Genomic DNA, 27,445 nt, shown 5'->3' with positions numbered 1-27,445 from the left:
TAATGTTTTGTATGATTAAAATTCTGATTATTATCCTCTAAGTTGATGATTTTTTTTTTACCCTCCAACGGTGATAAGTGTTAGCCGATTATGGAAAGTACAAATAAATTTTGACGATCACTATCGATAGTCAAATCGTTTAGTCGTTCCATCGAACGTCTGATTGGAGAGTTGGATACTCCTCCTCCCCAACATACTTTCTTTACACATGCTTGGAATTTTTTTCGGTTGCTATTCAAAAACAAAATCGTATTGAATTATATTGCCAATACCGATTTTTTGTTCTGGTCTTTTTATCCAGCAAATAAATTGATTCATAGCTCATTATCAATTTATAATCATTGACAATCATCATGGGTGACGAAGTAAATCAGGTAAGTTATTATTTTTTAACTTGGAAATTCATAATTGATTTGATGATGTGACTATTAATTATTTTCATGATGTCATCGATGAATACATCATCGTCTTTTTGATCGCATTGAAAAAAACTCATGTCTATGGCTCATTTATCATTATTATTTTTTGCATTAAAAAAAATTTAGACAGCACCGATTACCGTTGAAGAACCACTCGATCTAATTCGTTTAAGTCTTGATGAACGAATCTATGTTAAATTACGTAATGAACGTGAACTTCGTGGCCGGCTACATGCCTATGATCAACATTTGAATATGGTATTAAGTGATGTTGAAGAGGTGAACAAAACAATCGAAGTGAATGAAGAGACATTTGAAGAATTTATCAATACAAATAAACGTAATATTCCAATGTTGTTTGTACGTGGTGATAGTGTCATACTGATTTCACCTCCAGTTCGAAATGCAAATTAATTCGAAATTTTTTTTTTAATGTAAACAAGTTTTGTTTTGTGTGTTCATCTCATAAACATTTGTGTAACAAATTTTTTTTCCGTTTTCACAACTTTTCTCTGAATAAACTTAATTTTTTTTTCTTCATCATTAATTAATTAACAATTGTGAACAATTTGTATAATGTTGACAAACAACAACAAAAAACAATCTATGGATCCGATTTATTCGGAATTTTTGCCCGAAAATTTTGATCAACAGAATGCTATTGCATCGGTGAATAATCTACCGTTTTCAGAACAGATTTCAAAAATCGCTGCCGGTATTGAACAGTTGAAAAATAATATCAATCAATTAACAACGAAAAATTGTGAAACATTTTTTCGACGTGCATCTAAACTTGATGAATTATATAATGATTTGAGATTCATCGGTATTAAATCACAGAATCTAATGAAAACAATGGAATTGATGATTATGAAATTCGAATCACCATATCAACAGCTTAACCATGAGATTATTCTATTATCACGGCTGCAGAAAACTTGTGATCTGCTACGAAAAATGTTACGTATCATGTATCTAATGGAACGAATTGATGAATCAAATATGAATAATGATATGACAAAAAATGAATCGGGCATTTTTTTGAAAGAAATCATTAAATTATCACAATATGTCAATGAAATTGATGGCATTATTCAATCGGACGAGGAAAATTTACTCCATAAATTAAATTGTATTTCTAAAGATTTGGAAAAATTTCAGCAAATTAAATCGAAAATAATTATCGAAGCAGATTCATTACTTCGTAATGGTTTGGAATCATTGGACAATAATAATATCGGTGCTGCTTTGCAAATATATCACAATCTACGTTCACTTGATTCGATTGTCAATGATTTGATCGTTGAAAAATGCCGATTAATTGAACAATCTTTATCGAAATTATTCGATGATATGAATATGAATGAAATGAAATTGACGATACCATCATCAACAAGACAGAATAATCTAATGAAAACAAGTATACGTAGTAATTGTAAATGTAATCTTGAAAATCTTTACATTCATTTTCATCAGATTTCAACAATGATTAAGATATTGAAAAAACGTCGTGATAATCAAACACAAACATTATTGATTGAATTTATCGATAATCGTGATGAATTGATTCGAAAATTTTGGAATGAAATTATTCGAATTTTTTCCGCCTCATTTAATAAATTATTTCATTGGTCACCAGCGATTAAAAGATTAATTGAATCCGATTATTCAAAAATATTGTCATTTTTTCTTGATTATTCTGAACGAATCATCGTCGATGAACCAGAGATTGAGAATGAAATAACATTACGTTCGACTATTGGACAATTTGAAAATGCTTACCTCTCGAATTCATTATCATCATTATTCGAATCGGTGAATCGAATATTCACCAATGTTGGTGTGATTAAAAATCAGAAAATTGATTCAATACCATCGGAAAAAGATGTCGATTTGGTAATTAAAGATATTTCGAATGAAATTGTAGCATCAAATTTTGATTCCATGTTATTAGAATCCGTATGTCGAAATATTGTCAAAACAATCAATTTGTTTGTATTTAAATGTGAACAATTAGTATCGAATGATGGTGATGCTACACAAGTGATCGGCAAATTCACAATAAATCAACGACATAATTCATTGATTATATATTCGTTAAATTATTTTCATAAACAATTAAAGAATCTAATCATAAATAATGATAAAAATCAATCGATTCTTAAGAAACATTTAATAGAAACATCATCATCATTGAAATCAATTGATAATTTAATATTGAATACATTTGAACCATTCATCAAATCGATACAGGATGCAATCGAGGATATAATTCTTACCATTCATAATGAAAAATATGATATTAACAGGTATGTTATTATTTTGAAAATGATTTTTCTAATAATAATTTATTTTATCATTCGAAGCAAAATTATGCCTAGTAATTGTTCACTTTACATGAAAGAACTGCAACGATTCATTGCTCGCATATCAAGAGATTATTTTCAACAATATCCAAATGATGCAGAAATTATCAAAGAAAGGTAATAAATAAATTATTACAACAAAAATTATTTATAATTTATTGTTTTTTGTTTCTCGTTGAAGAATTCATCAAATGGCCGCATTTGTCATTGATTTCTTTTTATTACAAAATTGTCTAATACGTCCGGTATCGGCAATGGGTAGACAAAAAATTTTCAATGATTTTACCCAATTAGAAGAGGCAATCATTCCAATCTGCGATCGCCTTGGTGATGTTGGTCGATCATTTCAAATATTAAAAGCATTCAAAACATTGTTATTATTATCACCGGAAGAACTATGTGACGCACCCATTGTTGGTGATCCAATTCCCTATTATTTGGTCATATATTTTTTCATTGCAAATCATACAACGGATGAATTGAAATCGCCACATAAATTCAAGGATTGGTCAATCAGTCGTTATAGTCAATGGTTTATGGCTGAAAATCGAAATGATGAAGAACGGTTATCAATCATTAGGTAAGTAGTGGATATAAAAAAAAAAATTCTTCAATTAATTCGCTTTTTTCGTATTCACAGGAATTCTTTGAATGAATACATTATACAGGCAAAAAAATCACAAAAGAAACAATACTTTGCAACATATCATTTATTGTCAAGTCTTATGAAAAAGACCAACGTTGAATGAAAAATATGAATCATTATTTTTTTCAAATCAAAAAAAAATTAATAATTAATGAAAAATAATAATTATGATGATGATTAAAACATTGTCTGTTCTTTCAATAATTCCAGTGTATAGCTTGCAAAAAATGCTGGCAAACTTTTGTGTTCGTTGATATACAATTCAATTTTATCGTTAAATTTTGCTGTTGTTTCATCTTCGATTAATCGAATCGTTTTGCCATCGAATTCAATTGAGAATGCATTTTTAAGTGCATATTTATGCCGTACACGATATTTATTTCGATACAAATCATCGACTTGATATCCAGTAACTTCCATGCAACATTGACGAAAACGATAACATTTTTCCTTAAATTTATCATTCAATATGATTGTTTTTTGTTCATATTCTGCTAGTTTTTCTTCCAGTTTTTTCACTTTAAAACGATATTGTAATCCTTCATCAATCTGTCTAGTAATATCGGCATTATTTAGTTCTCCACGTTCCATAATTTCTACAAGACATTTTAAACGTTCATTTTCTTCTCTTAATTTTCCCAATTCTTCGATACGTTTTTTCATTTCCCATGACACGGGATTTTCTATCAAATGTAACACACGATATTGTTTCTCATTCGTTTGTAATGTTGAACAATCTAACATTGATACATTCGTACAAATATGTGGATTCAATTCTTTGATTCTTCGAATTTCATTTTTTAATTCTTCATTCTCTTTACCCATCGATCGTTTTGTTTCTAATTCGTTTCTTGCTTCATTTAATTCTGATTCAAATTTGTTGGCCGCCGTTTTATATTGTTCGATAATCGATTCTAATTCATTGATTTTTTGGCCATTATTTATATCGGCATTTTTATTGATAGAAGAATCTTGTGCTCTCATTTTTTTGTAATAATCAACCTCTTTGGATAGGAACAGACACTTTTTGTTGCTATGTTCTAAAATCTGTTCAATCTGGACAATCTTAGCTTCAGCATTCTTTAAATTTGATTCATTAGATTTGGAATGAAAATTTTCGTTCGATATTTTTTCCTCTAATGTTTTGACATTAGATTTTAGTAGATCATTTTCAACATTCAATATTGTTACATTTTCAGTGAGCGTCTTTATTTTATCAACAACAATTTCGGGCGAATCAATTCCAACGATCTCTGTCCATTTCAATAATTTGGCCTTATTCGATTGAAAAGAATGTATGTCGATATTTTTCTGATTCAATTGTTGTCGTAATATTTCGATCTTCGTTTCATGCCCGAATAATTTTTCATTCAGCATCACATTCTCTTCGTGTACACGTGATAAGAGATCAAGTTTATTTTTAAGTTGAACATTCTCATCTTTTACACAACGTAATTGGCTTAATTCACCTTGCAGAATTGATTCTAATTTTTTGCCTTCTTCAAAAGATTTCAATTCTGTTCGCAATTGTTCGATTGTTGAATTTGCTTTATTCAATTCAGTTTTTAATGTATCAATTTCTTTGTTTTTTAAATCAAAATCTAATGAATTCGAACGATGTAATTCATTTTCCTGTCTCAGTTGATCATTTTCGGATTGAAGAAGGCTGATACGATGTTCGAAATTCAATGTATCCATTGATAATTGACATCGTTGTGTTTCTGCATCGGATTTGGCTTTAAACAACTCTTCTTTTAATTTGGCAATCACTTTTTCATGTTCAATATTTTGTTTATCGATCAATTTGGATTGTTCAAGATGAAGTTTTTGAAATTCATCAAATTCATATTTCAATTTTTTTTCATTCTCTTTCAATGTTCGAATTTCGTTCTGCAAGTCTTTTGTTCGACTCTTGTATTCTTCGATTTCATTTTGATATCGAGTTGCATTCACTTCATTATCGATTCGTAACTTGGAATTTTTACGTTCTAATTCATCAGCTTCATTCTTTAGAACATTGATACGAACTTTGTATGAGATTAATTCAGTATCTTTGGTGATTGTTTTCCAATCTACCATAGGACTGGTTGCTTTCGATTCAACGTTTCGTGTAATAATCGTTGGTTCTTCGATTAATGAACTATTACTTGATATTTTTGAGCTGTTTGCATTTGTATTCGGAACATTTAGTAATTTTGAATCAATAGACATTGCCGATGAATTGCGACTGATCATCGATATTGGTGAACGAAATGTACCTGAAAAATCTAATTTAAGATCAGAGACATTCGAATCCTCTATCATATCATGATGACTTATTTTCGATTTCATCAACGATAATGGTGCTGAACGTTTAAATTTAGTTAAGGATGTTGGAATATGTGAAATGGGTGGATCGTTTGGTCGTGGCCGTTTGATGCCGCTATACATGACATTTTGATTCGATGGTTTTTTTGTTGTTGTCGGAATCCTCGATGGTCTTGGTATTGACGATATATTCGGTATCCGTGAGCTGGATGATTGTTTCTTTGAACTAAACGTTGGAATATTCGAATTCATCGTATTTTCTTTTGAAAAAAAAATAATTTTAGCAAAAAACTTTAGACAAAAAAATTAAAAATTCTGTTTTCAAAGTTAATCATTGAACTCCGAGTCAGATTGGTTAACGTCTGCGCAAATCAATACGCGCTTTTTTATCTGAACATTGTTTATGAAGATATCAGTAATCGCATTATAAATGCTTACACCCCTTGTTGATAATCAATCCATTTATTCGTGGATAAAATGATTTAATTGATATTTGGATTAATTTTCCATTGATAATTTTTGTTGCAAAAGCTCCATTTTTAATTAGAACATCAATCATCGAACTTTTTTTTTGCTGTTATTTGAATTAGCAACTAAATATCTTTCGATATTTATTGTACTAAACTTTGGAATTTGTTATAATGATCTGAAAATCCTAACATGAAAAAACGTTCCGTTAATTATCTTTGTACATTTTTTCGGATTAGCTTTTAATTCACACATGGGGTCATTTTGATGATAATAAATTTTTTTAATATCCAAATTCTTATGTGTGAATAGCTTTTGAAATTTGACATGACAAATATAATCGAATGATAATTTTTCTGGTGAAAAATGTACATTTATGAATCGAAAATGAAAAAAAACACGTCTGTTCATGAAATTTTATCTGGCAACATTCATCGATGAGTATAAGAATAAAAGAGAAAACACACTACAATTTTTCATTCAAGATTTGCGGCTCATTTGCTGGTCGTCCTTCATCATCGTTTCTTCAAACATTCAATGAATTCAGTTCTGACCGTTTGTGAATTAATTTCTTTCAAATCATTCATCAAATATTATGGCTAGTGTTTTATGTAGAAATAATTTTCTTCGAAATTTATCCATTAATTTTCGATGTAAACATAAATCTAGAAGATTTCAATCCACATCGATCAATACGATTATCGATCCATCGTTTGAATTAACAACCGATCAAATACAATTGCAGGAAATGGCCTACAATTTCAGTGTAAATGAATTTCGACCATACATGCAAGAATGGGATGAAAAAGAATATTTTCCACGTGATCAAATGAAAAAATGTGCCGAACTAGGATTTGGTGGTTTGTATATACCTATCGAAGATGGTGGTACTGGTCTTAGTCGACTGGAAACATCGATTGTTGTTGAAGCTTTAGCACAAGGTTGTGTTTCTACAACGGCATTGTTGACCATACATAATATGGCTTCCAATCTAATCAGTAGTTATGCTAATAAAGAATTGAAGAAAAAATATTTACCCGATTTAATTAGCTTTGAAAAAATGGCATCATATTGTTTAACTGAACCAGGTGCTGGATCCGATGCGGGTAATCTGAGCACGAGTGCTGTACGCAAAGATGGATATTACATCGGTGAGATCGATTGAACATTGTTACCATTATCGTTTATTTGATGAATAAAATATTGATTTTTTCTATAGTAAACGGCAGTAAAGCATTCATAAGTGGTGGTGGTGATAGTGATGTATATGTAGTCATGTGTCGCACAGGTCCTTCTGGTCCAAAAGGAATTTCATGCCTGTTAATTGAAAAAGGCACCGAAGGTCTTAGTTTTGGTAAAAAAGAAAAAAAACTTGGCTGGAATACTCAACCTACACGAGCGGTCATCATGGAAGATTGTAAAGTACCAGTGGAGAATTTAGTAGGTGAAGAAGGTCAAGGTTTTAAAATGGCAATGGATGGCCTAAATGGTGGTCGAATCAATATATCGGCGTGTTCATTGGGTGCAGCACAATGGGCATTAGAAGAAACGATAGCATATACATCGGATCGTAAACAATTTAATCGTACAATAGCTTCGTTTCAGAATACACAATTCAAATTGGCTTTACTTGCTTCCGAATTAGTTGCTTCACGGCTATTTATACGATCGGCTGCAAGAAGATTTGATGCAGAAACCAATGATACTGAAATGAATGTCAAAACTGTGCCATTACCATCATTAGTTGCGGCCGGAAAACTAATAGCAACGGAAAAAGCATTCATGATCATTGATCAATGTTTACAATTATTCGGTGGTTATGGTTATCTAAAAGATTTTCCATTACAACAATTATTACGTGATTCACGTGTACATCGTATATTGGAAGGCACCAATGAAATTATGCAGCTTATCATATCACGTGATTTTATACAGAAAAAATAATTGAATGAATATTTTCTTCTTATTATAATATTTCAAAGGTCAAAAATTTTGACTCATAATAAATGAATTCCATTCCCGACATGAAAAAAATTCAATTTCAATCCACTAGAGGGCAATTTTGTGATATAAAAAATATCAAATACGGATATATTAACACACACTAGCGTCTGTGTGTGTGTACAAGTTTGTTGAGAGAGATTTAATTCCAAAAATCAACAGGTGTGATGAAATAATAAATTCAATCGATCGATAATGAATATTTTATTAATGAAATTATTATCAAATAATAATATATAATCGATTGTAAAAAAAAGTAGAAAAAAAATATATATGAGAATAGATAGAATAATATTCTTTTCCAATAATGATGATGTTGGTGAATATTGGATAGGAATGATCAATGATGAATCAATGAATCGATCAGTGCCGAATATTATGAAATTGATGTATATATGTAGAGTGAGTGAATGAATGAATGAGTGAATACATGTGCAACGAATAATAAAATAAATTAAAATTGAAATGTTGTTATTTCTTCTTGTTGGTAGTTTGTTTTTTTTTCAAAAATTTGAAATTAACGATCAATAAAATAAGAGAAAAAAATCACTTTGAATATGAATTATACAATCATTAAAAAAAACGATAATCATTTTGTTTTTTGTTTTGATTCTCTGCTTTGCCGTATATAAAAATCGATGTGATATATTTAAAAAAATGATGATTATGATGATGATGATGATGATTAGAAAAAAATAATACATTTTACAAATACATTTATAACAAATTGAGACAGTTGACATGCTTTTATCCAATTTTTTTTTTCATTCAATTTACAAAGATGGATGGATAAATGTGTGAATTATTATTACGTTGTTGTTTTTCTTTATGATGAAATATTTTTTTTTTAATTTTTGGTTTCATAATGAGGTAGTATGGTAGAAAGGCTTTCTTCTTTTTTGTTTTGTTTTTTACTTTTTTGATCCATAACGAATACAGGTGGGCGGTGTTTTTTAATCTTGTCTTACTTGGAATTCAAAATAAGACGTTTTTTCAGGAAAGAAAATTGGTTTCTTAGAAGAAAATAGATGTGTCAAATTTTGTTGTTGTTGTTCGTGAAGGTAGAAAAATATTTCGAATTCCATGTCACATGTCATTCATTCGGTACAAATGTCGTCACATCCTTTTTTTCCATATATTTGTGCATCAATATGATGATTTGTTTTCAATCGAATGTACCACTTATTCACCCACACAAATGTCTGACCTTCTTTGGTAAACGACGAATCTTTTTCGATGTTATCGTTGAACCGCCATTGGATACATTACGTTGTTGTCGACGATTTGATTGATATGAATTATCATTATTATTATAATTATTGAATAATATGGTTGATACATTGAAACAACGATTCGATTTTGATATGACCAATTCGGTAGCATTATTATTATTGTCATTATGATCAGTTTGATTAATATTCAATTTTCTACGTTTCAATTGTCGTTGTAATTTTTTCGAATCTAAACGGCTAAATTGTGGATGATGAGTAAGTATACAATTTAATCGTGGATCACGATAAATTTCTTGATCAAATATCTGTTCACCCAATTTTTGCCAATCATCGCAGATACCATCTTCAGCATGTTTTAACTTGTTATGACCGGTTTTTCCATCAAATATTTGTTGTTGATGATGATGATAATGATGTTGATTATTATGATGGTGATGATGATGATGATGGCCATGATCATTACCAAAATCATTATCATCAATCTCGATTTTCGTAAAATGGCGACATTTGAGATATTTTTTTTGCATTTTATTCATCATTACTAATGGTTGACCACCTTTATTAAATGCCAATTTCCAATCAGGCTTTACGGCTAACGCATACATTAGATGATCACCGGCAACAATTTCATTAAAGCTACATAGACACCAATCAAAACAATCCTATATGGAAGGGAAAGAAATGAAGAAAGAGAAAAAAATCAGAATTAAAAAAATGAGAAATTCCAAAGAAAAAAAAGTGAAATAAAAGATGAAAAATCAATAAAGATTATAATCATCATCAGAAATGAGGGAACAGAAATTGTAACAAATAAAAAAACTTGAAAAAAATGACTAAATAGCAATTTGTCATCGATACCAGGATATTGATGACAAATTGTTATTCAAAATCTGATAAAATTGTCACCATTATGATTAAGAGAATAAAAATCATTGGAAAATAAAAGAAAAAATAAGTAGCCCGAATCAAATAATAATAAAAAAATATTATCGATCATTTAGAGAAAATTGCTTCCAATGAAAAAAGAAAGAAAGAAAGACCATTTTTACTATTCTAAATATAAACGACTTGTCAATAAAAAAAAATTGAAGTTTTGTTTTTGTTTGGAATTTTAATTAAAAATTATAGCTGTTTGTGCGGTGTGTGTTTCATTGTGGAATAATAAATGAAATGGAAAAACAAGCAAAGAAACGTCAATAACAATTGAAGGAAAAAAACCACGTGTAAGCTGCTCGAGGATATCAATCATTTTGTGTGTATGTGTGTGTGTGAAATGATAATAATCGTATGGACATCATCATTATGGAATCGATGATTGAATGGTAATATTATTATCATTATCATCATTATTATTATAATTGCTTAGCCATAATTTCTAAACATTTATCAATATTTATTGGCAATATGCAGAAAGAAATAAAGAAAAAAGAAAAATATTGATCATTATAATAACTTAATTTCAAGTGTTGGCCATCTACATAAACACGCACGCAATAGCCAATCAAATGTCATTATCATAGTTTGTAGGTGATAATCATTCGTTGAATGAATGAACCAAAAAAAAAGATAAAAAACAAATAGATGATTGTTGAAAATTCAGCTACCGAACGAGAAAAAAGAGAATTTCAATTTTTTTGATCTGTCGGAAAAAGTTCAAATGGATCGAAACAAAAAAAATTGATCGTAATAATGATACAGGTTTTGGCAAACACAATTATTTGAACAATCTTGACAGCTTCAATCAATCGTCAGCGGAGAAAAAAATGTGGATAATGATCATTTTTAATTTTGATAGCTAAGGCGTGTTTATATCACCAAAGACACACACACACTATCGACTAAATTTTTTAACAAAAAAAATGTTTCAAAAACAAAAAGAAAACAGGTAAAAAATGAAAATTCAGTGGCCATAAAAATTTATTTCATATGAATTTATCATGTTTTTCACATTTTCATCAAATTTTTTGGGACTACCCGATAGTTAAATGTGATTATCGTGATAATTGCTATGTACAAAAAAGAAAAACAAAAAAGACAACCGAATCGTATAATAATAATCTATTAATATATTTACAATTAACGATCAAGACATGAAGATGATGATAATAATGATGTAGCAAAATGAAATTTTTGACAAACTTGTCGTTAAATTTGCTTATTATTATCATTATTTTATTATAAGGAATTTCTATATTCATTCAACAACAGAGTTTGTGAACTTTTTTTCGAGTTTGACCTGGGTATAGGATAGGGGTATCAATGAAAAGCTATTATGATTTGATTTGATTCTTTTTGGCATTAACAAATATTTTGAACATTTTTTCAACAAGTTTCAAAATGTGCGAAAAAAAATATTGAAGATAATGAAATTAACAAATATTCGAAAAAAAGCATTATCTTACCTTGGGAATTATAAGACCAGTACTAGGATTGATGCATAAAAATTTTTGTTGCCTTGGCCACCAAATACCGAAACCATTATATTTAGATGGAATGAACGTTAGATGAGCTACAGATTGAAAGAAAGAATTGATTAATAATAATCAAAACCAAAATTCTCAAGAAACAAACAAACAAACAAAATTGAACTAATAAACTTGAAAAAAACCCGAATTACACCTAGTATTTTATTGTGCACCTACGATTTTTTTTTAATTTTTTTATCTGTCTTGTCTAGCACATTGATCCATAATTAATGAACCGTTGTCTAGAATTTTCTTTTTTTTTTCTTAAAAGACAAGATTAAAGATCATCAAAAGTGGTATATACGCGACAACAACAACAACAACATAGAGAAATAAAAATCTAATAATCCAAAAAAAATTGCGTTGAAAATGTATGTGGTGATGGTGATTGCTGCGCCAAAAAAAATCATGCAAACAACCAAAACAATAACAACAACAACAAGCTTTTCAACATCAAATTTTTCTTCATTTTTCATTATTGTTTTTGTTGTTGTCTTAAAGATTATAAGTTGATCATCATCACAAATCGCCCACACATACATGAATTTTGCATCAGATTTTTGTTGTTGTCTTAGAAATTTGTGCTTTTATTTTATGAAAAAAAAATCCTGTTTTATATGTTTCAACTATCATAGCTGTTGTTCTCATCTGAATTCATTTTTTATTTTTTTTTTTATTTTTCATTGTTTTTTTGTCGGCCTTTTATACCTTTCATCACATACACAGACAAATGGAGAGAATGAGAAAAAAAAGCATCATCATCATCATCAAAACACACAGACATCTAATAATAATAATAATAATAATTTTTCTTCATCACATACACAAACGATTCTATTCCTCTTTATGGAAGTGGATGATGATGATTTCACATACCAAACACACACAAACCATCAAAATATAATAAATGTTTGTTTGGACCACAAAAAAATAAAACGTAAATTTTCATCTAAAGTGTGAATTGATGCGGACATTAATAATAATAATAACAACAACAAAAAACAAATAAAAACAGAAGAAAAAAAGTAAAATTTAGCAAAAACAAAACAAGAATCTCATCCTTGACAGGATTTGTAAATAAACAAACAAAATCTTAAATGCTAAACACACAGGAATTTCTTTCTTTTTTTTCTCTAAGAAAATACACTTGAATCAATAAAAATATTTACATAAAATATACTTCAAATCTTTATAACAGGTGTGTGTGTGTGTTGATTAGATTCCGTGTGTGTGTGTGTGTGTAGTGTTGATTCCGAGCAACACACAAACATGAAACTCAGGTAGCAAAATCTCGTATCAAAACATAGAAAAAAACTTTATCGTCACAAATGAATAAAAAATAAAAACTTACTATCGAATATGGCTCGATCAATATTCCATTTGGACATAACATTCATATTCGTATGATTATTATATGATATATCTCCATTTGAACAACGATTATGCAGACGAAATATTTTCGATTCCATTTCTAAATGATCAAAAATATCTGTACGATTTTCGATCATTATTTTGAAATCTTCTGAAGATGATGATGATGATATGTCACTTGTTGATTGTTGAATGGTAGGAGGATACTGTTGTTGTTGATGATGATGATTAGGATAATGATGATTGACATGACGTTTAATTCTTGAATGACTAGTATCAGCATTTGATAATGGTAAGGATAATGATAAATTCGATACATTATTCTTGATATCGATTCTTGATTCTGATGATGATGATAAAGGTGGCAGTATCAATAATTTTTTTGATAAAATATTAATATCATCATCATTTTGACTACTTTTATCATCATCATTATCATTTTCATTATAATGTTGTTGATGTTGTTTTCTACTACTATTACCTAATGATAATATCACATGATGATCATTATTGATTAATGATTGTGTTGACTTTGAATTTTTTATATGATTATTATTATTCAATGATTCTTGTTGTTGTTTTTGATTATGATAATTATAATTTGAATGTAAATTTTGTTCTAGTAGTTGATAATATAACAGATTTCTTTTATTTGGCCTTGGTTGTGCTATTGGTTGATTACTGACAACATTTATTTGGCCATTATCATCAACAACATCGACATAGTCATCTACTTGATAATGATGATTTTTTCTATCAAAATCGTGATTATTATTACCACCACCACCGCCACCACCACCACCATGATTACTAAGATGATGGCGATTATTTTGCCAATTATTATGTTTGTAGTCAGATCTAACCAAAGCTAGCCAATTATGGCCTTGATACGTTTTATATTGTGATAATAATAATAATTTCAATTGTTGATGTTGATATTGATCTATTATGGCCGGATTCGTCATCAAATCGGTATTTGATCTAGAATTTTTCTTTATTAATGATTTTTTCAATAATGACCAAAGAGAAGTAGATGATAATAATGGTGGTGATGGCTTCGTCGATGTTGATGATGATGTTTGTTCAATGGTGATGATGTTATTGGTCTACAAAAACAAAACAAGAGAAAAAATTAATGAAAAAAACCCAATACTATGAATTTATATATAAAATATATGTGTAATAAAACGAAAGGGAAAAAACAAAACAAAAAAAAATTTCTGTTATATGTGCATGGGTGGGAAATGTAAAGACAAATGTGTATCATTTACACACGCACATCATGCATTCATTCGCAATTTTCCAATGAAAAAAAAATGATCTGAAATAAAATTCATGATTAATTTCCAGGTGTGTGATGTGATGTCTGCGGAGGTGTAGGCAGCTTATAGCAGTTCAATAATGAAATTTTTTTTCAAAAAAAAAAATAAATAAAAATATTGGGCCAATGAAAAAAATGAAATTACAAATTTCATTTTTTCAAAAAATAAAATTCCCTGTCCATCACATATCATTGTTTATATGATTAGTTCATTTTACTTACATAAACACTGGAAGGGCAATGAATGACAAAAAAGATTGCCGCGAAGATTATGATTCTAGAATATGGAGCAAAAAAAAAAAATGAAAAAAATAACAATTAATTTAGAAATCATTTAATTTTACCAAAAAAAAAATACTGAATTTATATAGGAAAAAAAGGAAAATCGAATCCATTTAATTAATTGAATCACTGATTGATTGGAATGAAATTTCTCAGATTGATTAATTTGAAACAAAAACTTAATGTGTCCATCTATGCAAATATAAATGAATGTATGAAAGCAAAAATGAAAGAAAAAAGAAAGAAAAACCATCATAACAAATGACAAACAAGGCTATTACACATTATTATACATTACGCGCATACATATTTGTATGTATAATAAAGAATAATAAATTTTTTCTTCTTAAACTAAATTAAGCTAATTGAGTATTTACATTTACAATATATTCAAGAACATCAACATGTGAATTTGAAGAAAGCAACGACAACAACAATAAATATGTAAAAAAAAAGTTATCGATCCAAAAATGGTATGACCAAATTGACCGAAAAAAAAATTGAAAATTTCATTGTTTTTTGTTAATCATCATCATCATCTTCATCATCAAATAAACTTAAATATGGTTGACATGGTCAAACATCATGTCAATGATTATGATTATGTTGATGATGATGATGATGAAAAATGGCAAAGTGGTTTGTTGTTGTACTTGAATTTTTTTTTATTTCTTTCTCTTTTCATTTGATTCAATTTTAACAAACTTGTTGATTCGATGGATTCAATTGGATTTCAACAGGTTTTTTTTTCTTGTTTAAAAACAATCTCTTGGGCTTGATGAGTTATTTGTATACTACAGCAGCAGCAACAACAACAACAACAACAATTTAACAGATTATATATGATGTTGTTTGACGTAACCCAAAAGTCATCATCATCATTTTTTTCGTTAATTTGATTGAATTTTTTTTCATTTCATTCTTTCTGTTTGATTTACATCATCAATCACAAATTTTCCGGCTTTTACTTCTATCCATTGTGATCGTAAATGATGATTGGTGGTATAACAAAACCCCCCTTCATCAAAAACAAGTGTTGACACAAACACACACACACACACGAGAATGCCATTCATTCCAAAAAAAAAGATTTCAAATTTGATTTAGAGAGAGTAAAATAATAGGAATAAAACTGCCGACTGTTATCCATACACAAACACACACACACAAATATATATTAATTGACGATAGAATAATAGTGATAACAAGGAGTCTAATTCACAACAACGACAACAATAATAATAATCTTAAAGAATGAGATATTTGATGAAATTGTTTTCACAATACAAACACACACACACACACACACACTTGTTGGTGGCTTGTGGCATTCGTTTCTCTTTCTTTTTCTCCTTTGTATTTGGCATACGCCAACTTTGTTGGTAAACAATCAATCGACAAAAAAAATAATGTTCAAATATCGCTATTACTGCTTCCGATTGCCCATATAGACAAATGCGTAAAAAAATATCATAAATCTGTGATAAATAAAGAGAAATTCTTGGGAAAAAATCCAAAAAAAAACTTTCACATCGGAAATACAGACTCTCTAGCTTAACGTCATTTTTTTCTAATATAAATCAGAGGAATGAAATAACAATTGTCTTGCCTATTGTAACACACACGGTACAGTTGATTCATTTAATAATAATAGATAGATATACAAAAAAAAATTTGCTGCCGTCGTCGTATATAATAATAAATTCTAGTCATAATTATTAGAGAAAACAAAAACAAAATCAAAAGAAAAAAACAAAAAAATCATTGATTGTCAATCAATAAAAAACGATTGTTGATAGAAATAGCAATGATAAATAATAATAATAATAGTAATAAAATATATCACATGTGTGTTATAGACACTACGACAATTTAATAAAAATATTGTCAACACACCAAGTCACAAAGTAAGTCATCAACAAAAAAAAAGTAATAATAACAGCCTGAAAAAAATATATACCTTTGACATTCGATTTCTCAATATTGATAATTTAGACAAAAAGTAGATCATATGTACTCACCATTATCGAGTAGTGAGAAAAAAAACCAAAAAAAAAAAAAAAAAAAAAAAAGATTCAATTGAAAGAAATCAAACATCAACATTAATCATCTTTTTTAAGATTTTTTAAACATTTTCCATGATGAATGATGATGATGATGATGGCACATCAATAAAGTGAGATGGTGAATGAGATGAAGATAAGACCATATATTATCAAACAAAAAAAAAATTATCCAAAAATGATTATCAATAATTTTCTAGTAATTCATGCATCATCATCATCATTTGGAATGTGGTATGGCATTTATTTGTTAAAGGAAATATTTGTTGATAAATAATTACCGACATTAGATTTATTGTCATCAGTGATGATGATAATAATGATTGAAAAGTAATGGTAATGGTAATGCACCTTTTTGTGACAACCAACCATCATAATAAATTAGACACATGAATAATCGAGATAAATGTCCTATGTATGATGGTTAATATAATGATGATGATGATAGGGATAGAAATAGATTGATACAATTTCATTGAAACTAAAGAGAGAGAGAGAGAGAGAGAGATAGAGAAATGTCAACATCAACATATACATTCTAATCAATCTAAAAAGAAAATGAAATGAATAATGTTTGAGAGATATGTAATGATATACTTCAGCTAATGTTTATATATGTAAAAAAAAATTTAGAAAAATTTAATTACCTATAATTGAAACGATGTAACGAAAAAAAATAAAAATATTCAAAAAATGTTTGCAATAGTTTTCTGGGAAATTTTTGTTATTGAAATCTTCACATCATACAAAATTCCAATGATCTATATTGAACCAAAACAATGCAAGGCAATGGTAATCAAAGTTGCATTGAATATTATTATCGCATTTCATATTAATTTCATTCGTACAAAAACAAAAAAAAAACAATTTTAACCTCATATTTTCAACAGGAATGTTTCCATAATTATTTCTGAAAAAATAAAATCACAAGTTTTTTTTTATCAAAATCATCATTGCAATGTTTACAATTATAATACCTGTGTGTGTGTATGTTTGGTGTTGACAGAATGAATTGAAATCGATATAACAACAACAGGCAACAAAACAAAAAAAAATGTTGGTTGCATCGTTTAATAATCTTGAGCAATTCATCCATCCATCAAGATCATTTCATTTCATTTTTTTTTCATTGACGAGATTCAAGCAAAACAAAAAACAACAAGATTTGTAAAGATTTTTTTTCTCGATTTTGATTTTATGGCTGCGAAAAACATTTTCTTTTTTTTCTCCTTATAATATAAACACATACACATAAGCAATGATGAACTGGCTAATGAAATTTTTGTGTGTATGGAAAAAAAATTGATGCCGACATGTCGCCTAGGTGACATTTTTTCGTTTTTCTTTCTTGACTGTATGTGTCACCCACATCATCAATAATATAATCTGTCTCTCACTTTAGCGCTTTAGCTTTGTGTATGTGAAATACCAAATGGAAAATCTAAACTTTATATATACATATACATAATATATAATCCCACACACACACACAGATGACATATTTATTTGATTATTTATTTACCTTTATAGATGATGAATGGATGATGAATATCATAAATGGATGATGATATGGTATTATTATTAAGATTGATTGTCGGCTGTGGTTTGGTTTGTTTTATGTGTGTGTATGCGTGTGTGTGTGTGTCTGCTCACAAGAAATGGATGAAAAATAAATCGAATAATATTCCTTGAATGATTGGAGGATATTATTTATTTTCCTAAATACAAGCTTAGCATTGTTTTTAACGGTGAAAAAATTTGTAGCAACAAAAAAAAGTTTGCCTGTTTCAACAGTGACAAAACAAAGAAAAAGGATCGATTGATTTTGATTGGCAAGCCAAAAAAACCCTTTTTTCTTGTTAAACAAATTAATTTGACAATTGACCCGGGTGACAAATTGCAACTTAATACAATTTAATAATAATTTTTCATCGATTGATTATCAATACAGCAATTTGTTATATCACCCACACATACACAAAAAAAAATTAATCACAAACAAAAAACGGCCAAATAGATCGATCGATCATTCGTTCATTCATTCATTGTCACATATTGTATAGAATAAATGAATGAAATGACAATTATAGATGGAGTAATGGGGTTTTGTTGTTTGTGCAAAAAAGTCAATTTGTTATTGACATAAATTAAATATGATCATTATCATTCAACTGGAATTTTAGACACAAAAATAGTAATATGATTACCCCTTTTCAATTGTATACATTATTTTCCATTTCTTCGTTCTTTATCTCTTTTTTGACAAGCAAATGTCATGTCCAATTAACTTACAATGGCCACACAAGCACACATACATTTACATACAAAAGCCAATTTGAATTAAAAAGAAAATTAACTTATTCTCAATAAGTCTTATTTCATCATTGTTACTTTTAGTAATTCTTTGTAACATTAGAAATGACATTATATTCAACATTGAAGTTGGTGTGTGTTAATTATTTCCTAGTAGAAGAAAAACAAACGAAACAAATTTCAATGTATTCATCTGTTGTCATTGATTAGAAACAAACGAATTCGTCAAACAAAAGATAAAATTACCTACAATTGATATGGCACACAGGTGTCATTTTACTTTCTCTCTATCTCTTCCTCGAAAAAAAAATAAATACCCTAAAAACGCGACTATAAGGCGCATTTTATGCAAAAAAAGTTGAAAAATAGTCATGCATAATAGTTACTTTATGGGGAAAAAAATCTGCATTGCGAAAGTTGCGTCTTATAGTCGCGATTTTAGGGTAATTGAAAAATGTGAATTTCAAGACAAAAGTCAATTAACTCTATCATGAATGAATGAAATACATGAGAAGCAAAAGCAAAAACCTTCGTTGAAATGAAATATGTTAACAATAACAACGACGACGATGACGACAACGAAGATGACGGATAGAACAAAACAAAAAAAAATGACCTAAAACGATATATATAATGAACTGATTCAAATAAAAAAAACAAAATTTGTTCATTGATTACTATCCCCCCAACAACCATTTTCATTTATCATTTACCCCTACACTACACTACATTAATACCTTCAAGGTGATGAACATTCACATTTTTTTTCATTTATGCGGAACCAACCATCCCGAACAAATGACCATTTCATTTCAGAAAACGATAACCACCAGTCAACTACTATAGCCTAAAGACACAAGCACAAACAACACACACACACAAAGAGGTAAATCATGGAGAAAATGAGAACAAACAAAAAAAAATATAATGGAATAAGCGAAAAAAAACCAAATAACATATTCATAATCATCATATTCAGGAAATGTCAAAGTTAAATTTATAACTTTTCTATACATATTCCCGGTGTTTTTTTTGTCAAACATGAAAAAAATCAAATAAATATTCGACTTGAAATCGTTATATTCGTAGGATGTACAATAATGATATTTATTATAATATAATATCATCAACCATATGGCTTTAAAATAAAATTAAACTAGGTAGGCGGTAATGATTGTGGGCATATGATCGATATATATACACAAATAATTAAAATAATTTATAAAGATTTAATGGTGTTTTTTTAGATAATTTATTTCGTTCGTCTGAAGATAATGATCAAAGATTTTTTATCTTTTCAACAAAAAGAAAAAAAACTAAAATGAACTCAATCAAGTAATGGTAATGATCTGGTTATGTGTGAAAGCGTGTGTGTGTGTAGTTATATCTAATTTGATTTGGATTGGATTCAAATCGATAAAAAAATCAAATCAATTAGATTTCATAACAAGTGTGTGTGTATGTGTGTGTCACAATGCACTTGACTTTTTTTCTTTTTTTCCTGAATATTTGTTGTTTTTCAAAAATGATTTTATTACTAAAAAACGTATCATCATTGGAAATAGATGTGGATTTTTTTTTTTTTTGGTTAAAAAATGAAAAATTTTTCAACAAAATATAACATTCAAACACATGTTGTTTGTTGTGTTTGTTGAAAATAAAAAAAAATAAAGACTTCAAAAGTTTGAAAGAAAAAAAATGAAATTTTAATTATAAACCAAAAAATCAGCGGCTCAAAATCGATAACAAAAAGAATGTGAATGGAATTTTCATGAACGAACAACGAAAACGAAAAAAAGGTGAAGAAAAGCCGGCAACATGATTATTATTATTACGAAGACAATTTTTTGACGGCAAAAGTGTATGAAAATGATTCAAACATATAAAAAATGATAAAGGAAAACTCCTCTACCACAATAACCACTGAAGAAAAGAAATGTTTTACAAATAACAAGAAATTGGTGTAGGAAGGGGAAAAGATAAGGATGATGATGATGATTATTATTATTGTAACCATATGAATGAAAGGCGTGTGTAAAAAAAACTAATAATATTACGTGGTTAAATATATGAAAATACAAGTCGATTAAATATGGACCCTGTTTTTTTCTAATATTTATTTGAACACACACACACACACACACACACACACACACACACACGGTTTGACAAGTGCAAAATGGTAAATGATCATTACCATTTTTTTTGTTTGTTTGTTTGAAATAAGCCGGCTAAACTTCTTTTTTCTCTCTTTCATTGAGAATGTTGAAGAAAAAATCATTTTATACATTTAAAAAATAAATAAGTTTATGGGGGCAACAGGCGAAAAAATTTCATTCGTAATAATCACATAAAAAGTTACAATGTAAAAATTATTATATGAATGAACGAATGAATCGCAAACATATGGATCACCTGAATTTGATATTAAAATAGTTGATTCAATTTCGATTTCAATTTCAATTCATCCATCCATCCGCACACATTATATATGAAAATATGATTGTAATTGAATTTGAGCAATAACAAAAAAAAATTCTTTAACACCTTTATGCATAGGTGGGTGGTGTTGTATGAACAACAATTTTTAAAATGTTCATATTATACTTGTGTAATCGACCATATATTTCACAATATGGCTTTCAACACCCCTGGACATTGATGATTATGATGACAATCAGTCGGTAAAAAAAACATTGGTACATAAAACACATATAAATACCTTGACCTCAAAAAAATTACTTGAATGAAATTCAAATAATGAGGTGTCAATTTCAAAACCAACAAAAAAAACTATTCATTTATTGTAGGTGACACATGGCCACAACAACACAAGTCATATGTGCGTGTTGATTGATATGATTGAATTTCTTCTTCTCTTTTCATTGCCATATATTATCATTCTATTGATGAATGAATGAAAAAAATTGAAATTTTGAATGAAAAAAATTCATTCACAACAAAATAAGCTGTAAAAAAATTTTGGTAGCCCTTTATTAGTAGATAGATTGAGATGACAGTGTGTGTGTGCCAGTGACATATGTAAAGATAATATATATCAACCAACTAGAAATAAATAAAATCGGACCGACCTTGTGTGATAAAAATACGGATAACGAATAAAAAAAAACACAAACACACCAACATCACATAAATTCATTCATAAATTATTATTATGGAGGCGAGATAGAGAGGCGATGATGAATAAAATGTAAGGCAACAAAATAAAAAAAACCTTTGGATTGAATCATCATCATCATCATCAATTCATCATTCATGATTGCCATGGTAATTTCTCAATGATTCTATTCTAAATCTAGGGTCCTAAATCTTTTCATTTTTTGCCCTATGTTTTATTTGGAATTTATACTACATACATAAACACATACATCATTACATCATTCAAAAGGCAATATATATTTATATATGCCGAATCAGAAACAAAAAACAAAAACAACAAATATAATTCAATTGCAAACATAACAACAACAAACGAATCATAGTGGGTAACAAACAGAAAAAAAATGACCGAAAAAACACCAAAATCAAATACCAAAAATCATGGTAACCAGAAAATAACACACACACGCACACATACAGAAAAAAATCTCATTTTCGGATGCTGGTTTTTTTTTTGTTTTTTCTTTTTCTCGTGAAATACGTAATGTGATTACAGTTGTTGTTGTTATTGATGATGATGATGATGATAAATATATGAATGCCACAAATCAACAACAATAATAACAAGCAACAAGTGTCAAAGTCCATTTTACCGAATTTTTTTTTTGCTTTCGCCATAGTTCCCTTGTTTATCATCATCATTGGCCTTATTGAAAACTACTACTACTACTACTATTGCCCTGATAAAAGTCAATGATAACAAATGTACAAAAAAAAATCCAAGTTGTCGATGAAATAATAATAACATCATATATCTGCAAAATAAGATATTACAGCCACGGATGAATAAATCGTTTATTATATGAAATACTCATCAAAAATATCCAATGTGTTTTGTGGCGGCCATGACCAACAACAAAACATGCACACCGACCGATGTACAGGTTGAAAAAAAACATCAGAAAAGACTTTCATCATTATCTCAAACCAATAAATAAACGATGTTCAAGAATATTTATTTGTTTTCATCATTTTGTCCAAAAGACTGTTGTCTTGTGATGATGAGCTATGTATGTGTCTGTGAATACGAACATTGAAAGATAAGATAAATCTAATTTTTCTCGTTTTTTTCACTGAATTTTACCCTATCATCATTAATAACAACACGACCAAAATAACTACAACAATTATAAACACTATACATAGATAGATAGATAACAAACAAAAATTTGTACAAGAAAAATTGAAAATCCTCAAAGAATTTTCAACAAAAACAGAATCAAAAACAACATACAGTATTATTGATAACATGAATCATGAAATATATTGACCTTAACAAAAAAAAGGTCAAACCACATAAATCACTCATATGAATATTTATTTGTGGATGCACACATCATCTATGAATGAATGAGAATACCTATAAATTCTGTCATCATAATTCTGTCATCATAACATTCAAATCGGTTGTATTCGCAGATACAGAGCAGTAAAGAAAGAAAAAAATAGTTGATTTGACCTTCATGTTTATATACAAAAAAGTCTAAAAAATTTTCTTTCGCAACACATACCTACAAAAAAAACAATCGCACACCCAAAAAGCATAAATCTCAATTCAATCATCAAAATATAATATTATGAAAATAATTTCATCGAATCATGATTTACATATTTCTCATCATCATCATCATCATCAAAGAAATAAATCACTTTATCAATTGAAAAAAGGGAATAAAATTGTGAAAAGAGAAGGAAAAAATTCCACATTATACTGCATATGTCAAATGTCAATTCTTTGATGAAAATATTTGTTGGTGACCCTAACCTACCTAAAGTCACACGTGATGATGATATCATTGGTGGTGGTGGTAGTGAATTTTTCATCAAGATCAGAGGGTGGTCCATATTTTATTATTATTAAAGAACTTGAGACGATCAAAGTTCGTTATATGGCCATATATAATTTGATATTATCAATGTGTCTGTATATAAGTATATCATACTCGTTGTTGTTGCTATTAAGTTAAGTCATTTGAAAAATAAACACTACCTATTGGTAAAAAAAAATAACGAAGACGACTACTTCAACGAACAAATGGTGAAAATCAAATCCAAAAAGAAAAAAAAAATTATCACGAAAATAAAAAATATTTCGTACCTCAAATCTAAACGCGTATAAAGAAAGAAATCAAATCGATATAATAAAAATGTCAAACATGAAGAAATAGAAATCCTCCTCATGAAATATTCGATAAAAAACAAGCAAGTAATAGAATGGATGGGGGTCATCAGCTGAATGAATCAGAATAGCAAAAAAAAAATGCAAATGAAACCATCACCACCTACCTGTTAATTAACATGTGTCATGTGCCACCGAACGAGATTCATTGATACGGACTTTTTATTTTTCCTCGTCTTCGTTGCTGTTTTTGTTTTGTTGATGGTTGTTTATCGGTTTTTGTTATTTTTTTGTTATCCGCAATTCGGGTATTTATTGTTCACACCAGGTTTTTATTTCGTTCGAAATACCGGGAAAAAAATTCTTATTTCTCTGATGAATATAAGAAACCGAGTTGAATTTCAAATTATGGATCGAAATATAATTTTTTGATTTTCGCTTCTTTACTTTTTTCAAACTTTTAGATTTGATTATACAGAAAAATATAGAGATTATATCATTTCAATGGAAAAATATTTTTCTTTTCTTTCGCTTCTTCTTGCTGTACTTGTTGCTCGGAAATCGGAAATAAAATCAAATCAATATTGATTATTATTGATGCTGTGATTCCAAAAAAAAATTGAATGATTGATCGATGATAATTGAATTGATTTGGCCATATAATAATGAGATATTGATATATATAATTAATCCTGAATATGAAAAATGAATAAAAAAAATATAATTTGGAATTTATTTGACGAAAACTTTATGATGTTTAATGCTATGATGATGATGATGATGATGATGATGACGACGATGATATCATTTGTTTTTAGTACGTTTTTTTTCTTTCTCTCTCTCTTCAATAATCTTTCCACAAATATACAATTCATTAATCGATGTCGTCGTGGTTGATCATCATTATCATCATCATCATCATCATCGCAAATCAAAACAAATTATTAATCAATCAATCAATGAAAAAAAAATCAGATACGATATACCAATTTGAAATTAAAGGAAAGAAAAAAAATTTTTTCACTGTTCTCTCTCTCTCTCTCTCTCTCTCTCTCTCTCTCTTTCATTGACAATTCATCGACAAACATATACAAACACAATTTATTATATGGATCAATGAAATTTTTCAATAATCGATTGTGATTGAATGGGCCAATGATCACACACTTACACACAACAACAAAAAAAAATTATTTTGCGTTCAGATGATGTCAGATGATATTTTTTCAATTTTTTTTTTTTTGATTGATTGATTGCTTGTGGCGACTTTTCTTTCTGATATGATTTATTTATATTTGTTTAATGATGAATAAGCTTCCGAAATGTCGGATTATTTTATTTTATTTTTTTTTTGCTTTCATTTGTCTTGTTGGTTATATGTGTATAATATGAATGATTAAAGTTTGTTGATCTGTTTATTTATTATAATTGTTGATGATGATTACTATGTTCTCGATTGATCGAGCATTGATTCGTTCGATTTATTTTAACAATCGATTTCATTCTCAATTTAAACTTGACTTGTTGTTGGTAAGCATTCACAATCGAACACACACAAAGATTAAAAAAAACATGATACTGTGTAGTTTCATCATTATATTAGAAACAAAAAATAATTTAAAAAATTTACCGTACACAAATGACGTATAATCCGAAACATTCGAATTATTAAATTTCATCATCGATTGTATTTAGTGATTTTATTATTATCATCATTATCATTATTGTGGTTGTTGTTCAATGTTGAAAAATTCATGATGATGAGATCAATTGGCAATAAAAATAATAATAATAATGATGATGATGATGATGATTCACATTTCGATGAATGGTCATCATTTGTTGTATGATGATTATGATGATGATAAAATTCGCTAAACACCGAAATACCAGAAATCAACAATCAAAACAAACAAACAAAAACCTGTATTAATGAATGGAATGTTGATTGAATAATTTGATTATCGAAGATGAATCAACAAATTGACATTGATTTTCAATATTTTGTGATTCGTCATTGAATGATATCATTAGAGAGGCAAGCTCTTCCTTGTTGTCGATGTTGTTAACAACCTTTTGTTTATTTGATTATTATGATGATGATGATGATACATCGATTGAAAATTTGAATGAAATGAAAAAAACAAAAGAAAGTTCGTTTGGGTAATATGAGCTCGATGATAATATAATAATCGATAATTCAATCAATCACCAAATTTTGCACTAATTCAATTTTAAAAAACAGACAAACAAATACATGTATGGCTTCTTTATATATTTGATGTATATGGATCGATCGAAAACAAAAGACAATGTAATTTGTTTTATTCACTTGATATACTTGTATGGATTATTTTGGATTGATCCAATTTGATCTTTGAAACATTTATCGATTATTAAAACAAAACAAAAAAATGACTATCGAGACACTTGATCTAATTGACCGACTGATTGACTAACTTTGAATGAAATGAAATATATTAAAAAATAAAACAACAAAAAAAAAGTTTTTATCTTTTTTTGACAAACGCGCGCGCCTCTTGCATGAAAATGCTTCTTTATGTATGTAGAATAGAATAGTTTGCTATTTGATATATACTTATACAAGCTGTATAAGTGCGTGTGTGTGTGTGTATGTCTGTGTCTGTGTCTGTGGTAGGCGGAGTGGTTTCTGCCTCCTCCTGAAGATCTCAATCTTTCTCTTATCTTGCTTCTCATTCTTATTGTTATCTGTGTGCATTTCAAACAACCACAATTTTGAGATAGTGGTATAATTAAATGAACATAAGAATTTATATGCTGCTAGCAATATATTTTCCACTGCTAGTAGTATATGATTATTCTATTTGAGATTATCAGAGGGTGAGGAAAAATTTTTTTTTTCACTGTTCT

The 27,445-nt window shown here is 28.5% G+C and overlaps 5 protein-coding genes across 8 annotated transcripts; 3 read left to right on the top strand and 2 right to left on the bottom strand.

Annotated features, from left to right (window-relative positions):
• The first annotated feature begins 140 nt into the window (after positions 1-140).
• Positions 141-970, top strand: LSm3 (U6 snRNA-associated Sm-like protein LSm3). Its single transcript, XM_047052558.2, has 2 exons — positions 141-374; positions 546-970. Exons 1-2 carry the CDS (start codon positions 354-356, stop codon positions 831-833), a joined length of 309 nt encoding a protein of 102 aa, XP_046908514.2. The 5' UTR covers positions 141-353; the 3' UTR covers positions 834-970.
• On the top strand, positions 546-3,632 carry fws (Conserved oligomeric Golgi complex subunit 5 four way stop). 2 transcript variants are annotated; one of them, XM_047052369.2, is made up of 4 exons: positions 546-2,728; positions 2,786-2,902; positions 2,967-3,365; positions 3,426-3,632. In XM_047052369.2, exons 1-4 carry the CDS (start codon positions 996-998, stop codon positions 3,532-3,534), a joined length of 2,358 nt encoding a protein of 785 aa, XP_046908325.1. In that variant the 5' UTR covers positions 546-995; the 3' UTR covers positions 3,535-3,632. The 2 variants fall into 2 exon arrangements, with proteins under 2 accessions (XP_046908325.1, XP_075586182.1); XM_075730067.1 differs by having other exon boundaries at positions 996-2,902.
• Positions 3,481-5,990, bottom strand: LOC124489938 (uncharacterized). The gene has a single exon (XM_047052365.2). The coding sequence runs from the start codon at positions 5,988-5,990 to the stop codon at positions 3,609-3,611; it is 2,382 nt and encodes a 793-aa protein (XP_046908321.1). The 3' UTR covers positions 3,481-3,608.
• A 386-nt stretch (positions 5,991-6,376) lies between these two features.
• LOC124489997 (isobutyryl-CoA dehydrogenase, mitochondrial) lies at positions 6,377-8,240 on the top strand. The gene is made up of 2 exons (XM_047052457.2): positions 6,377-7,357; positions 7,426-8,240. The coding sequence occupies exons 1-2, from the start codon at positions 6,802-6,804 to the stop codon at positions 8,148-8,150; spliced, it is 1,281 nt and encodes a 426-aa protein (XP_046908413.2). The 5' UTR covers positions 6,377-6,801; the 3' UTR covers positions 8,151-8,240.
• Positions 8,241-8,395: 155 nt separating this feature from the next.
• LOC124489962 (uncharacterized) lies at positions 8,396-27,120 on the bottom strand. 3 transcript variants are annotated; one of them, XM_075730063.1, is made up of 6 exons: positions 26,184-27,120; positions 24,721-25,245; positions 14,819-14,873; positions 13,256-14,381; positions 11,842-11,948; positions 8,396-10,101 (listed from the first exon to the last, which is right to left on the bottom strand). In XM_075730063.1, the coding sequence occupies exons 2-6, from the start codon at positions 24,732-24,734 to the stop codon at positions 9,394-9,396; spliced, it is 2,010 nt and encodes a 669-aa protein (XP_075586178.1). In that variant the 5' UTR covers positions 24,735-25,245; positions 26,184-27,120; the 3' UTR covers positions 8,396-9,393. The 3 variants fall into 3 exon arrangements, with proteins under 3 accessions (XP_075586178.1, XP_075586180.1, XP_075586179.1); XM_075730065.1 differs by having other exon boundaries at positions 9,047-10,101; positions 26,189-27,063; XM_075730064.1 differs by lacking the exon at positions 26,184-27,120 and adding an exon at positions 25,540-25,860 and having other exon boundaries at positions 9,047-10,101.
• Between the last annotated feature and the right edge of the window lie 325 nt (positions 27,121-27,445).

The sequence above is a fragment of the Dermatophagoides farinae genome, chromosome 4, assembly GCF_024713945.1.
Source record: "Dermatophagoides farinae isolate YC_2012a chromosome 4, ASM2471394v1, whole genome shotgun sequence".
In the NCBI taxonomy this organism is placed as follows: domain Eukaryota; kingdom Metazoa; phylum Arthropoda; class Arachnida; order Sarcoptiformes; family Pyroglyphidae; genus Dermatophagoides; species Dermatophagoides farinae.
Note: the sequence above shows the minus strand (reverse complement) of the source record. Positions and strands in the feature narration are given on the sequence as shown.